Here is a 15609-nt window from a genome sequence, read left to right as displayed (position 1 = left end):
ACTTCAGGTTTATAACTTTATAACTGCATATTTTATTTAATAGGACTTCCTTTTAGGTACACATTTTGACCTGAAACAGTCAAACTTTCAGAGCACATCTAAAATTATATTTTTATGAAAGACATTTGTAGAGGGAAAGCAGTCTCTATACCAGACTGGTAGAAGAAGCTTTCTGTTCATGTGGGAAAAGGAGACTTTGTTCATTCAGAAGTATTTTGAAAACTATGCACCAGTTAGTACTAATGCAATGATGATGCATCAGGATTTTTTTTTCCCTGAATGAGATTTATATAAAGATATACAAATTTATATGTATACACACATATGTACGCAAATATAGCCAGACCACGCTGGTCTTCAGACAACAGAAGGAATCTACATAGCTGCAACAATCTTACAGTCAAGCTTGCACACACATTAGCAGGTAGGGCAACAAACTGCAAACCCACATGCAGGTAGCCAGTTATCTACTGAACATACTATTTCAAATATATTCCCTAAATTTAGAAATTCAAATTCAGAACCACAACACTCAAACACCTAATTTTCACAAAAATTTATGTTGAGTATTCCTCTGGCACACATGATTAATCTTTATTCAAGAATAACAGTTTGGTACTATCGTTATTAATAAGTACTCAGTTTAAGAAGAGTATGCCATATGGCAGAATGATTAATTCCATATACAATTACTACTGTGGTCTGCTCTTCATATCACTGCTTTTAGTGAAGGACACTTGAACTAACACTGTTTCAAACGAAGACTCAATTTGCTTTTCCCAAGCAAAGTAGCAACAAGACATCAATTGCAAAAGGTATTACATGAGTGATACACAGAATATAGTTAAGTCAAACATCATCTGAAAAATATAGCAGCTAAGTTAGTTTTCATTCCTATTTTGTATATATTGGTAAACTTGCTTAGATTATGCATTTTTCATTAGAATTTATTTCTTATTGTCAATGAGCTTAAATAAAGGCTTAAGTTATACATTTTAGCTTCTGTTTTACAGGTGATATTTGTTGATTGCCTATGCAAGTCTCTAAAAAGCATGATTAAAAGTCTACTTCAATAACGATGCAGAAAACATCACACTGACAGAATGCCAACCGAAAAGTTACCAGCTTGAACTAGTAACTTCACACTATTTCAGCATCTATAGCAAAGGAATTCAAAACTGATTTAAGCAGTTATCTTTATAGACCTCAACTTGTTTGGCATGCTACATAATAAGACTGTTTCTAGGAAACTCTTAAATGTTAATTTATATAACCAAGGTATCTATGTTGTTCTTTATTAGAAATATCTTCCCATCCTCTATCATGTAGGAACAGTATATATACCTGCAGCATAACTAAATGCCAATACTTTAATACTATATTTAGATGGATGTTAACAATTATGCACTAATAACAGTATCAGCTTGGTGCTTTTTGCACAGGTGGGATAGCTGCTTATGGCTCACCATTTCAACTATTGCCTTGCTAAGGCATTCTCACACATCTCTAGCAGGTCTATTTAACAAATGAAGTTGTTCAGCTATCTGGTCCACTTCACTGCCTGAGCCATCAATGCAGCAATATCTCTCATTCTGAGAATGAAGAGCAGTTTACGTAGCATGTTTAATTCCATCCCTCTTACTCTGTCATTCAGGCACCAAGCTCCAAGGGACAGGGGAGCTTTGTAAGAAATATCTGTGGGAAACTAACACTTTAAGGCACTCTAGTCATCTGCCAAAGGACTGTGTCTTAATGTCCTTGTTTTTACAGTATTGTTTTACCTCCCAGTGGTAAAGCTGTAAATCCAGTTGGAGTTGTAATCACAAATGCAGAAGTATCTATTGACTTCCCGCCACTGCTGGAATTTCTCAGGTACCTAAGCGATTCAACTTTCTCCTGAAAAATTTTGCCATCTAGAAAGACAAGATAATGGGAAAAGTTACATACAAGCTTTTTAAGTTTGCATTCTTGATATATTTCGACTCATAGTAGCCAGGTTACACTTCAAGCTGATCACTGGAGGCTAATGAGAAGTCCTCAACTCACGAACATCTGAGAAAAAGCACTTGAGAACCATTTTTTGTTTTAGTGATATATCTTTAAAATTTACTTCAGAACACTGAAAGTAGTATGATGTTCTAAAGTAATTATATTTAAAGATGGTCCTTGCAGGCATACAAGCAGTAATAAATTTGACTTTTTGCCATGTCAAAAACAGGTGACTGTTCTCAAACAGATTGACCTAATAGGGCTCGAAGTATCAAGAAATGCATTCTATTCTTACTCAGAGTTTTACATCTGTTAGTATTAGAGGACAGATACAGATAAAAACTGTATTGCCTTTGAAACCAGTTACTAAAACTGGAGGCACACAGGCATCTGCAAAAGGAGAAAACATTTCAAACTTGGATGATACTTCCCATGTTTACATAAGTTATGGCTAAGGTTGTACAATGCTAATATTAAAACATGAACTACACATGTACCAGTTTCTCATCTTCTAAAAGAAAAAGGAAGAATTTTTAAAGCTCATATCACTCATTTTGCCAAAGTGATCATCTAGTACAGATATATTAAAGACACCTGTTGCTCGCTCTAGATGTGCATGCCTGAAAGCACACAGGTAATTTCCATAACATGTATGCAATGCACTGATGGTGTCTCCCAATGATGTCTTGCAGTGCAACTGATAGCTTGCTCAAGTGCTCCTCAGGCCTTTTATTTTTCTAGGAATTCAGTAACAGGAAACAAGAAAGTAGAGATGGAGACAGGACCATATACACATATTTCTGAATAAGCTTCATTTACAGCTAAGTTAGACGTTTTTCTCTAAGATTTGCTCACAGGCAAATGTGTCCATACAGGCAGCTAAATGTTAAGCATTCTGTTTAGCATCAAGCTTTAAAGACATAACCACCAATGAAATTATTTATGGCCGTAGACAGAAAAAAGATCTCGAAGTAAGCCAAGCAACAAAGTGTCATTATAATGTCTCTCAATGTAAACTATTAAGTCCCAGTAGTTCAATAATTTTTATATACAGTTATTACAATATACCAATCAAAAATTATATTCATAGAATAGTATTTTATGAGTGAAAAGGTTTTTTAGATATCAATTTATGACTAGATTTTTATCTTCCTCTTTACTTCTAGTTAAATGTGACATATCTACCTATGTGCAGGGAAAAGTAGAAGTTGGTAGGATTGTGACAAACATATGTATTAGTGGGAGGGTGAACTGCTAAGAGAAAATTGAAGACTAGTGTCAGCAATTCCAGGTCTGGTGGAGATCCAAGTACTTCTTCAATTATTTTCACAAATGACCTGCAAACCTCCTGAGGCAGGGATGCAAGGTGCCCTTCTTTATGCTCCTAGAAATGAAGAGTAGTACAACTGTAAGTTATTTGTATTTTTAAATTGGCAAAATGTCTTTTTAAAAAAATTGTCACACTGTCATAGAACAGACAAGAAAAAAGCTTAAGTAATACAGCCTGTATTCTTTAACTTCAGAGGAGCTACTGTACCTACTCAACGTTACCCAAGTCCAGCACACTCAAAATTCAGGCACAAACAAAGCATTGCAGATGTTATGCAAGTTTATTTTTAGAAAATTAACATCTTCCACATACTATACTACCCTGATTTGAAATGCTGGAGCCTTAGAGCATAAATCACCATTGGAAGTGTAGTTTACTGCCATCGTATTATATATTTGTAGAGAAATTAAAATAGTTGCTGATACTAACATTTCAAACAAAAACTTTCTGAACAGTGCCACACTGGGTCTTCTGAATTTCCACTTCAACAGCCACTTTTATAAACAGACACATTTGAGATTTCATTGATAATTATATTTATAATTTCTGCTTGATCAAGCATTTGATAGTTCGACAATGGCTCTTTGAAAAAAAATCTATTAACTGAACAATGATTTTAGAAGAGGACTTCAATAAACTTGTGGGAAACCTCATTGTAATGTGAGTATGGCAATTAACTTGTTTCTAACTTCTCCAAATTTTACCTCTTTTTTTGGTACCCAAACACCTTAACTGAGACTGCTGTATGAGAAGACTAAATGAAGTTAATTTAAGTGAGGTTTCCAAAGCAAATCATTTATATAATTTTAATCTTTCATTCCATCATTCCCAAAAAATTGCCAAATCACTGTTGGCCAATTTGAGTAGTTTTTTTAAACTAAGAAATTAATTTTTTCCCAATAGGCATGTATACTAGTGTTTTTACTCATGTGCAAAAGAAAGGGAAAATACTTCGTAACATTCTGTATCTAGGCATTTGCATTAATATACAATTTTAAAAGTTAACTATACCACTAACAAGCTCCAAAGGTAGGGAAGACCACACAAAAATGAAGAAACTAAAAATTTACAGCAGTGAAAATGATTAAAAGACACATTTGGAAAAATCATTAGAAGAAGGAAAAACAATGAATGCATTTCATGTGTTACAGTGAAAAACTCAAAAAGGAATGCAAGATAAAAAATACAGTGTAGAAAAAAGGGATTACAATCTATGTTTTCACAAACAGGTATGTACTATAAGCAGGAAACCATTTCAAAAACATGTTCCTAAGAAATGTCTATGCAAGGGCTGAAGCACTTCCTCAAAGTCCTTTTTAGAACAGCTATCTCCATGCCATGGAGGAAGCTACTACTGGGTCAATAATTTTAAGAGGAGTTCTCAGATTGAGTACTACAGGCCAGGTGCCCTATTAGCTTTGGTGAGATACAGGACAGTTTCTGGTACTTACACAATATCTATATTTTTCAGTCATGAAGACTTGAACTAGTAAGAGACATCTCAGGTCTTTATAAAAGGGTCACAGGTCATTTCAGCTCCTACTCATGTATGGATTGTGCAAGTAACCTAGCACCCAGGGTTTCAAATAGTACCAAATGGTTAAAATCTCTTGCCCCTTCTGTCCAGCAGTAAATAGAGCACCCAATAGGGAACTGTATCAGTTCACAGCAACAGTGCCTGTTGAGGAAGGCAAAGGGGGGCTGAAAGCATAGAGTCTACTAAAGTAGTTTTTCCTACAGCATTTAGTCTCCCCCACACCAAGTAAAACAGTATTTGCCAAGCCCAAAGTAGGATTTCAGAGTGAAAATACCTGCAGAACCTGACAAGTTAACAGGAAGTGATGTACCACTTGAGCTTTCAATAGCTGTTTAATGTTAAACATCTGTTGGTGATGGTTAGCTCTGATAAGGATTTCTAGAGCTGCTAACAGAGTTTCCCAAACACCTTGCTGAAAAACAAAACAGGAACATGGCTTCAAAAATATATTTCTGAGTCTACACACTGAAAATAAAAAAAACACAAACAGTTTAGGATAAAGTTAGTTTTGCCCCTCAAAGACTAAATGATTGCAAATGGTCAGGTCAGAACTACAAACTATCAGGAAAATTATGCTCATACAAAATGAAGCATATTTTAATGATTAAGCTACAAAAAAAATTACTTCTTGTCTAAAACTAGTTTTGTATATTTTTTGCTATATTAACACTGCATGGTTATTTTCAACAGCTTAACTCCAGAGGGAAGCAGGTCTTCCTCAGTCTTAACAAGTTTCCCTAGAAAATTAATCCATTCAACTAACAAGTCATTTACATAAGTTACATTTACAGAACTTAATATACTAAGGCTACCTGCATCACTGATAATGGGAGCTTGATACTACTACCAGCTATTCAAAGAAAAATAAGGACCATTAATTAAAAAAAAAATATTTTAGTAATTACTGACATCTAGCTGGAGAAATTAATTTCAGACCTCATAATACTTAATCTTTTTTTCTTAATATTGACTTTTAGACTTAAAATCTTTCAAAAATGAAAGTAATTACCTTTGCTTTAGACCATATCTTCCAGTCAAGCAGCAGCTTTTCTAGCAATTGAACATCTTGGATAACTGCTGTAGAATCTGTGTCAAGCATGAATTGCCCATTTTCATTTATATAGAGAATCTCATCACTGCAGCATCCTTCAAGCAGAGTCTTCAAGAGATGAAAAAATTTTTTGAATGTCATAAGCACAAAGCAGTACAGTTCTATCCAATTTACTAAAAAATTCTTTAAAGAGACATCAAACTCTTGATAGGGAAGGCATATATCTACCTGGTCAACTTTGAAAATAGTTACTGAGTTTATTAACCCCACTGGAGACATTTAAGAGGCTTCATTCTTGTAACACCAGTACAAACTTTTTTTAAAAAAATATTTAAGTGCATGCAAGCAACTTTTATTAATTGTTTACAAGTTTAAGCTTGCTTGAAGATCTTTGCTGTCAGAGAAACAAAGTTGCTTTCCTCCCACTCCTCATCTCTGAAATCAGGGTCTTTATTTCCTTTTTCTCCCCTTACTTATCAGGAGTTTCTAGTTTAAGGTAAAACACTGTTCTACCTTTGTGAAGACAGCTTCAAATGTAGAATTAAAATCAGAGAAATTTCTAAATTTCTGCTAACACTGAACAAAATAACAGGTTTAAAGAGCACTCTACCTTCAGCATGCAAAATCCAACAATGCATTTTGGTTTGATCAACACTCGATGAATCATAGAATAACCATTACAATTGTCCATCTCCTGTATTCTCTGTTGACTGTATTTTGTTAAAGATAGTATAAGTTGTAATGCTAAGGCTTGAGTGTCTTCACAGGTGCTAATCTCTACAACCTGAAAAGACAAATTTAAAACAGTTTAAATGAGAAACATTTAGAAAAAAGCCTTAAAAATGCTTTGTTGCAGACCTAAAATTATAATTTCTGGATTAAATCTGTTTTAAAGATTTTGAGGTTATGTACATAACCTTCATTTTTGCCTGTGAGCGTACATTCAGATATTATATCTGAAGTGGTAATTCTTACTGTGGTAAATGATGACCTGCTAAGAAAATAAAAATCCTGTTACAAGAATCCCCTTTTAAGAAAAAAATCTGTTCTAAGTAAAATTTAAGTACAAGGCACCAATTCATTCTTGGTATACTACGAAGTCACAAGGTCATGAAATACATAAGCCACTAAGAATAGACCCTGTTTGCCCTGGAAAGGTATGTTTCCCAAATGTTTAAGGGAAGCTTTAAATTAAGGTTCCTGAAGGGCTAGACTATCTCTACCTGGAAGTATCAAACATTAAAGTTTTATTTTGTCCATAAAGAGACAAGCTATTTGACAGATGAAGACCACGGACCATTCTTCAATCTTTGCTTCCTACAATTCTTGAATCCCAAGAAAGAGCAAATAGTATTTTTAGCAAAAACGTACAAAACGGAAATCTCACATGAATGGAATTTCAGTTCCTATAGGTTCTCTTGCTGTGTGCCTGTTAACTCTGCTGCACTTAGTTATACACAAGTATACCTCTATTGTCTGACAGGTGATCTATTGTTTGCTTGCTTAACTGATGCAAATAGAGTCTACAGCAGGATCTGTAGCACATACTTAGCATAAATTTATGTAATACAATAACATGAATAAGGATTTTCTCCTCATTTTACTATCAATGTTAGAATTACAACAGTGTCTTCAAAACCAGAAGGCCAAACACCAGACTGTCTCTAGCCTCATATGCATTGGTTACTCTCCACACACCTTTCAAAACACTACCATTGCCAGAGGTACACAGAACCAAACGTGTTCTAGGCCTACATTAGTATTTTGAATTAACTGTAGTACTTCAGAGACTCCTAGCACAAATATTAACTGTGACCTTTACATGGAGAGGCTAAGTAGTAACTAAGTTAAGGCTCATACCCTTAATTTTGAAATTACAGGTTTTTTTAGACAGAATAAACCTTTGAACATGGCTGAACAGTTTTCAAAAAAGCTCTCACTATTTATTAGATAAAAAAAAAATCAAAGCTCTGCACACTACATAGTTTTACAATTGTTCATACTTGCATTGGGAATATCCTGTGTTTAGAGCGTTAAAGATATGCAATAAATTTAAGTGCTTTTGAAAATTAGAGACCAAAAATATGACCAGTTCTACAACACTCCTAAAAACAGTATCTTTTGACATCTAGAAGTCCCATCTCAAATCAGAATGTAACACCACATCTTACATACCAGCAGTGTTATAAAAACATTACATAATAGAATTATAACTAAGTTTCCAATCTAAGACAACCTGCATGATGCAGTTTGTGTTATGCCACAAGTATTTTCCACAAATTTTCTTTAAAAGAAATCACAGGCAGACTAGAGCAAGGCAGCTAGAATATGTGACTTACTACCCAAGATCCAAGGAAAATTTTATATGGAAGAACACATACATGCACCCCCCTCTTCCAGCCCCCTTACCCTAGCAAAGAGGAAAACAAATGCACCAGTTCCTCCAATTTCATGTAGTATACCCTGAAGAGTTCTATATTCAACAGGCTGAAGTGTTTTCAGCTGATGAGCATCCAATACATTGCTCTGAACTTCTTTTAAACTGAAAGGTCTCTGAGAAGATACAGTTTTCACTTGACCTTTCAGTCTAATAACCGGTTCATATATGGTGTACTGACCAGGACAGCATGTGGTATAAACAACAGCGAGACTCTCCTGAAACAAGAGAAGGTTACAGGGTTTTTTTCAAAAAGTTTAATACAAAAAAAACAAAGCACTCCCCCAAAACACAAAACGCCACACACAAAAGCCACCTAACAGCAAGCAGCAGCAGCTTCAGCAGTTCATTTCTACTTTACCATTAGCATGGTCTTAAGTTTCACGTGGATGCACATGCACTAGAAATGCAACAGTATTCCTAAATTTTAGCAAATGTATGCAATACCTACAACACAAAGTTAAGAAAGCACTAAAAAAATCCACCAAGGATCCCCCTCTTATCTCCTGAAGAATTACAGCTATTTTGCATAAAAACAATTACTGACAAATTTAAAAGAAAATGAGCACACAGTGGTATTGGGCAAATTGTTTCCCTTTCTCAAGTGGCAAGTCCAAAATAGGAAGTTATCTGCTATTTTTTCAAAATTTCTCCAATTTTAAGTCTATTCTTTAATCAGCTTTGCCATAAGAGGATCTCAATAGAAGTTTCATTACTGATGAAGAGACTTAGATCAAAACCAGAGCTCCTTTGGAAAGGAACTGACTCATTTTCACAGAAAATGTAAAATTATCATATCTGAGAGGTTATTTAAAATAGATAAATAATTACATTTAAGGCACTTGCATTCTATGCAAAAGCACAGATTAATTCATCACTTTGGGCACATAGTTCTTCTCTCTGGTTACTTGGTGTTTTGTAAGGCAAAATAGGCTTAAAAGTTGCATGACTGATTTGTTAGGCTTTTTATTTATTCCATGCATTCCTTCTTAACCCATTCAAAATTTAGTACTGATGTTTACAAGGATCACATGCAGACAAAATGACCCTTTGCCTACAGCTACAGAGCTGCTGTAGAACAAGATCAGGAAAATCCCTCTAGTGGAAACAATTCATACAGCAGAAATTAACAATGCATGAACACAATTCCCCAGATATAGCAGGCTCCACTGACAATAAAGTTTTATTTTATTTTTTTTCTAGTGTAACTATATTTACACCTGCATCTGGCATGGCTGTTTCAGTCATGAAAGATGAAAAAAGCTAAGAACTGCCAGCTGGAAAATGACTTTTCAGTCAAACTTGATGCAAACTTACTCCCTCAAAGCCCTCAAAGAATTGGTATGAAGTCTTTGGCTTGCTGTTAAAGCCAGATAAATCCTCCTTTCTCCTCTCACTTTTAATGTTAAAAGGTTAACTAAGCCTTGGCTACCTTTACACTAATGGAGAGAAGAGCAACATAATCATCCTAGGGCATTTAGAGGTGCCTGCTTATGAGATAAATATGCAATATTATAGATGCTGGAACATCTAGAAGTTGTCAGAATCCAACCTAAAGCAAGATGAAATAGTCACCCTCTGTGAGGTTCAACTCCCACTGAAATAAGTGGGAAGAACCCTGCAGTGATTTTAATGAGAATTGGATTTGCTCCTGCCTGCTTTGAGAAAGTGAAGTACTTGGGAGACAGCAGGAAATGTGTTCCCAGTTTCTTAATCAGTTACAAGAGATTAAGAACCATTTTTAAGTAGCAACTTACAATTAAAGGCCCAACATCCACTTCCTTTTTTGCCATGAAGAGCTCCTTAATTTGTTCACATTGTAGAATCTCTTTACTTATGTACTTAGAGCAATCAGTCAGTGTTTTGCCATATTTACAAGGCATTACAGATGTGAAGTCTGGCCCACATGTGTATAAGTAAAATGCTTCCTCTGGTCCAATCTTTGCACCTAAAAACCGGAAAAGAAGCCGTTAACTCTTTAGTATGCAATAAGGCAAAATTCATACATCGGCTAGTAGACTGCATCAGAGATCTTACAAGGAGGACCGCTGGTTGGTTTTCATAGGCCCTGCTGATGAAAAACAATCAGTACAGTCTAATGCTTGCTATTAGCTACTGTAGATCAGTGACTTCTGACACATCACAGGCCAGATCAATTCAGTGGCAAAGGCAACTGAAATGAAGTCAGGAAAATGTCTGCATGAACTGAAGACCAACAGGTGTGAATAATCAATTACACTTTAGAATTGAAGAGTCCACACCTCCTCAATGTTTTCAAAGCATAACAAGATTAGTGATAGCAACAACATGCTACAACATCATGGATAGTTGGGTAGAGTGTCTGTCCTGGTTTAACCAGGATAGGGTTAAGTTTCCCCAGCAGTGGGGGGGGAGCTCTAGCCGGGTTATTCAGATACCATGCGGACCTCACATCCTGGCAGGTCACATTTTCCTGGCGCGGGAGCACGGTGCACTCGTGGTTTTGTACATCGTGCTTCAAACTGCTGTATTTGGTAGCTATTTTGCTCTGTTCATTGCTATCACTATTAGTGTTATTGTTATTGTTGGTTGTGTTGCTATTGCATTGTTGTATTAAACCTTTCCTTATTTCAGTCTTGGGGCTTTGTATTTCACTCCCTTTGTGGGGGACGGGCAGCGTCCGCGTGGTCTCAGACCCCGGCAGGGGATAAACCACCACAGTGTCCAAGGACACAACAACAATAAAAGCTCACTAAAATTAACAGGGAGGAAAAAAAAAATTTGTAGAAAGCCAAATGAACCTCCCTCCCCTTTCTAGACAGCGCATCTCAGGTCATCTGTTTGTGAGAAAGCAAACTCAAAAGAAGCATCCAGGAAGACCAAAGTCTGAGATGTACAGGTACATGACAACTGTAGCAGAAAATCCAGTGTCCTCTGAATACACCAGTTACACTGGCTGTAGGCACACGGGGATCAGACCATGTAGATTCACAAGGTGGAGCTTACATTTATGACGAGCATCCCACCTGTGGCCCACACAGATACACTATGCTAGTATAGCTACACACCACACACCCTGTTAAACTGATTTCACTTATGCAGTAGTCCTGACCAGACCACTGCACATGAAGAAATGCCAGCTGATGAACAGCAGGGTTGCAGTCTTCAGCTCTAAGCAAACAACCAGAAGTCCTGGACAAAACTTTCTGAGAAGGGAGGAGAGTTATACATCTAAGAAAACCCCAAAGTAACTTCAGCAGTTTCAGAAATAAGCATGCTTAACTTGGTATTCAGTGGTTCAGATTTTGTTTACTTTTTAATATGCTGTAAGTAATTTGAAAGTAGCAGTTTAGAAGCAGGTAAGTGAAATCAATTTTCCAGCTGGGAGAGACTGAGTGCTTTATGAAAAAAACAGAACAAGTACCACCATCTCTCCATCCCCTACAAAAAGGTATTATTTAAAGAAAATAAAAGAAACACTAAAGGAACTGGAATTACCAATTACAGCAACTAAAAAGAAAGCAAAAGAATAGCAGCAGAAGGACACAATTAGAAAGTACCCAATACTGAAACATTTACCTGCTTTCTCCCTGATAGATTATGCTGGATGCTGGTAAAAAGTGTATTGTTTTTACTGTAAAAACTTGGTATGTTTAAAAAAAAAAAATCAAACTAAGCCTTTGATCTTGGAGGGGAAAGAGGAAATGAAGACTTACTCAAGAAAAAAAAAAGCATACAAAAGTACCATTAAATAGAAGCAGATTTCCAAGATCCCATCTACCCGACAATCGAAGCAATTCTTCTTGAGATGATATACAATGGCCAATCATGCAAAATGTTTTATTGCTGTCAGATGATAAGCTTGATTTCCTTGGTAGTGCGTAATCTAAATTAATCTCACATTTCCTAAAAATACATATAAAGAAACAAGTTTAAACATTAAGAAATGATCAAAATTGCTAAGGTATTCAGCTTAGGCTTAAAATAGACTTTAATATTTAGTAGATGAGAAGCCATGCTGTTATCAACATTAAATTACTAAAGACATCTTCAACTTCTAGGCACCTTAAAACTCACTTACATAATAATGTATGTATTCAAATACTGCACAAAACAGAGGAATAGAGTCCCCAACTAGAGTTGCCATACAGGCAAGATTTCCTAGATCCGGAATTCTTTTCTTCTTCCCTCTGACCTTAGACAAGAAGCTGTATATAACACTATACACACTTGTAAAATATCACAGTTTTTCAATAATTAGTTTTTCAATAATTTCTACTGTTCCTAAAAAGTCAAAGGCCTTTGAATATGCTAATGTACATCATGAAAACTGTGGTTCACATATGGAAAACACCATGTCGGGGATTTGCTTATACCAGGGAGGTGTCAGAGCTAGTGTGCTGTACAGCCACAGGCAATAAGCCTAGTGTGCATTTACAGACAGACCAGTTGGACTGTAAAGGTCATCTGCAACTTTCTGGAAGAGCCTAACTATTAGCCAATTGACAACTAACTCTATATATAGAGGGGCCACATTAACTACACATGTGCAGAACACTGTAGTATTCTTAGTTTCTCCTGTATCTCCATATTTGGACTTTACTGCATATCAGCATGCACAGACTGAACAATGGAGGGGAGGAAATCACGTTGCTTAAAAATTAACTCCATGTAGTTTCAAGAACTAAGTCAAATATGTATTATACTTTACAGCTATAGGTTTAACTGCAGGAGGAAAAACTGTGCAACAGCTTTTTTCCTAGATACAGCTTTAAGAATATCTTTAATAATGTTGCTTGTTTACTGACCAAATTCTAGAGGAATAGTAAAGAGTTTATGATACATCTAGTTGTTTTACATGATAGTATTTTGACCACCTGCTTCATATTTGGGACACAAAGGAAGTCTTCATAGTCTGGACTTTAGGAAGAAAGGATAAAAACTGAAATATTTAATAAATTCCTTTTTCTCTAACCAGTTAATATTTCATGCAGGCACAAGCCCACCCAACCTAGCATCAGGTACCTCATTTAGAAGCATGGACCTTAAGTTTTCAGTGGAAGAAGTAGTACTTCCCACTGCTAGTTCGGATCTTGTCTGAAATATTTTTTAACTTCTCCCCTCTCCATTTCTCTCAGTGGACCAAAATGACTGCCTTCTCTCCATCTCTTCATTCCTGCTTTCAACAATATTTTCAGTACCTGAACTATACCTCCTCAATTTGAATTCTTCACCAGACACATTATGCCTACTGCTAACTTCATGCCATAGCTTTTTTTGAATCTTACTCAAAATCTTGTAGTACTTACCTCTTTCACTTATTTGTGACAAATTGGTCCACGGTATGAACTGATGATTCTCAAAGCAATCAAGACAATTCTGGATATTTCTAGGGAATTCCTAGCAGTGTAAGACATCCTTCTCCTACCCCAGAAGACTACTCAACCATAACTTCAACTTACACCAATATAGTACAGATATTTTCCTACCAGAAAACATCTTTTTAAGAAGATTAATATATAGGTACAGCTAACATATACTTTACCTCTGACCAGAAACCCACAGCAACAGCTTTCCATGGATATTTTTCTTGCCTTCTGGCTGCTGCCAATATGTTATTGCCAAATGCTGCCACCTGCCCACAAGGAAAACATTCTCTGGAGATTCAGCCTGTGCCAGCAGACCAGCTTTCATCTCATCATTTGGATCCATGCACATACTATAAAAACAACAGAAAAGGAAAAACAAGTGTGTGCATGTTTGTTTTCAAATTTGCATTTTAAGCCCCAAATTTGCAATTTTTTGGCCTCAGTTACTCTGAGATTGCATTCCTTAACTTTCACAGATAATATTTTTGATCACAATGCTATATTTAGAGTGCTCAACATAAGCTAGGAAAATCCTCACATTAGTTTCAACTTAGTTATTTTAAACTTGTTTACATTAATCTGCTTACATTTAACATAAGGATATTATCTCTATTTTACAGAGAAGAGTTAAATTCAGTTTATTGAAAAAGTGCAGGTACTTTGAATGCTGTGGAATAGTGTTCTAAAATTGCAGCTTTAGACTCATTTTAAGGATACATTACTTACAAGAACTAAATTAGAGCTAAAATGTGTTCAGAAGATTAAAACCAAGATTGCTGTAGTAAGTATTAAGTAACAGCAATTTTCACACTTCAAGTGTGAAAACCTACAGCTACAAAAGCTTTTGCTTATCTTCACAAATTTATTACATCCTTTAACACTTGAATTGCTACCTTGCATTGCATTATGTTTATGACTGATCTTGCATCTTTCTTTGGGCCAATTATTTATATATGGCTACAGGAAACACGCAAGACCAGAGACTAACACTTTAAGCAAGTAAACCTGTAGATCTGTATGCACCCAATGTACTTGATGTTGCCATCAGTGTGCAAGATGACTCTACTATAGAAATTAGTTTTCTACTCTCCATCAGTATTCTCTGCAAGCTGCTACTGGAAGTAACAATACGTATGTTCACAAGATTGCTTTTGGACTAATACACCATACCGAAATATGAATGCTCCAGTGTTCAAGTCTGCCCAGACTTGTATCATCAGTGCTTTGGAACCCAGTGAAATGATATGAACACAGCCATCTTCAACAAGTTTATCTCCCAGGCTTAGGTATTCCATTCCTGTAGACTTCATTTCTTCTAGAAATATAAACATGTTTATACACAATTACAATACAATACAACAACAAAGCCTGTCCTAACAGCTATCAAGTGTGAAAAGAAATAGTTCAGGTACTATGTAGGGGTTTTGTGGTCGTTTTTCCAAACCCCCCCACCTTGCCTGATTCTCTTCAGAGACCTAGGTCTCTTATAAACTGAAATAGAGGAGATCCACATTAACTCAGCTCTTCAGATGTCTTTGTAACCATGTAAAGCCACTAAGCATGAATATAGTCTAATTCAATGTTGTTTTCAACATGCCATATCATATTATATTCCTACGTTGAACTGGCATGCTTAGTGTTCACCAAGAAATGTTTAGATTTTTCTTCACAAATCATACTACCCTTTAAGTATGATCTTGCATTTAATATTTTTACTTCACCAAGCAACAGCACAGACCTAACAAAAGCAGCTCTAGTGAGTTTCAAGATTCAGGGCAGGTTTGTCCCTTCTTTTATTCAAATACAGTAGAAAAAAAAAGGACAGTAAAAGATATTCCAAGTGTTGTGATTGGGAGGCATTTTAAATAACAAAGAATTTTTCCTCCTACAAATTACAAACCAAAAGATTCTGCTCAG

The 15609-nt window shown here is 35.8% G+C and overlaps 1 protein-coding gene across 4 annotated transcripts in view; it reads right to left on the bottom strand.

Moving 5' to 3' along the window:
- LYST (lysosomal trafficking regulator) overlaps positions 1-15609 on the bottom strand; it is an 87692-nt gene that overhangs the window by 34102 nt on the left and 37981 nt on the right. For all 4 annotated transcript variants that reach the window (XM_074818420.1, XM_074818419.1, XM_074818421.1 and 1 more), the window contains exons 13-22: positions 14863-15007; positions 13869-14042; positions 12069-12229; positions 10102-10292; positions 8317-8562; positions 6518-6691; positions 5866-6015; positions 5131-5268; positions 3175-3373; positions 1782-1913 (exon numbers count right to left, since the gene is read on the bottom strand). In XM_074818420.1, the coding sequence (XP_074674521.1) occupies positions 1782-1913; positions 3175-3373; positions 5131-5268; positions 5866-6015; positions 6518-6691; positions 8317-8562; positions 10102-10292; positions 12069-12229; positions 13869-14042; positions 14863-15007 (1710 nt within the window). The remainder of the gene's footprint in view (positions 1-1781; positions 1914-3174; positions 3374-5130; positions 5269-5865; positions 6016-6517; positions 6692-8316; positions 8563-10101; positions 10293-12068; positions 12230-13868; positions 14043-14862; positions 15008-15609) is intronic.

This window comes from Strix aluco, chromosome 3, assembly GCF_031877795.1.
Source record: "Strix aluco isolate bStrAlu1 chromosome 3, bStrAlu1.hap1, whole genome shotgun sequence".
Lineage (NCBI taxonomy): Eukaryota > Metazoa > Chordata > Aves > Strigiformes > Strigidae > Strix > Strix aluco.
The sequence above is the reverse complement of the archived record's forward strand: the minus strand, read 5'-3'. Positions and strand labels throughout refer to the sequence as shown.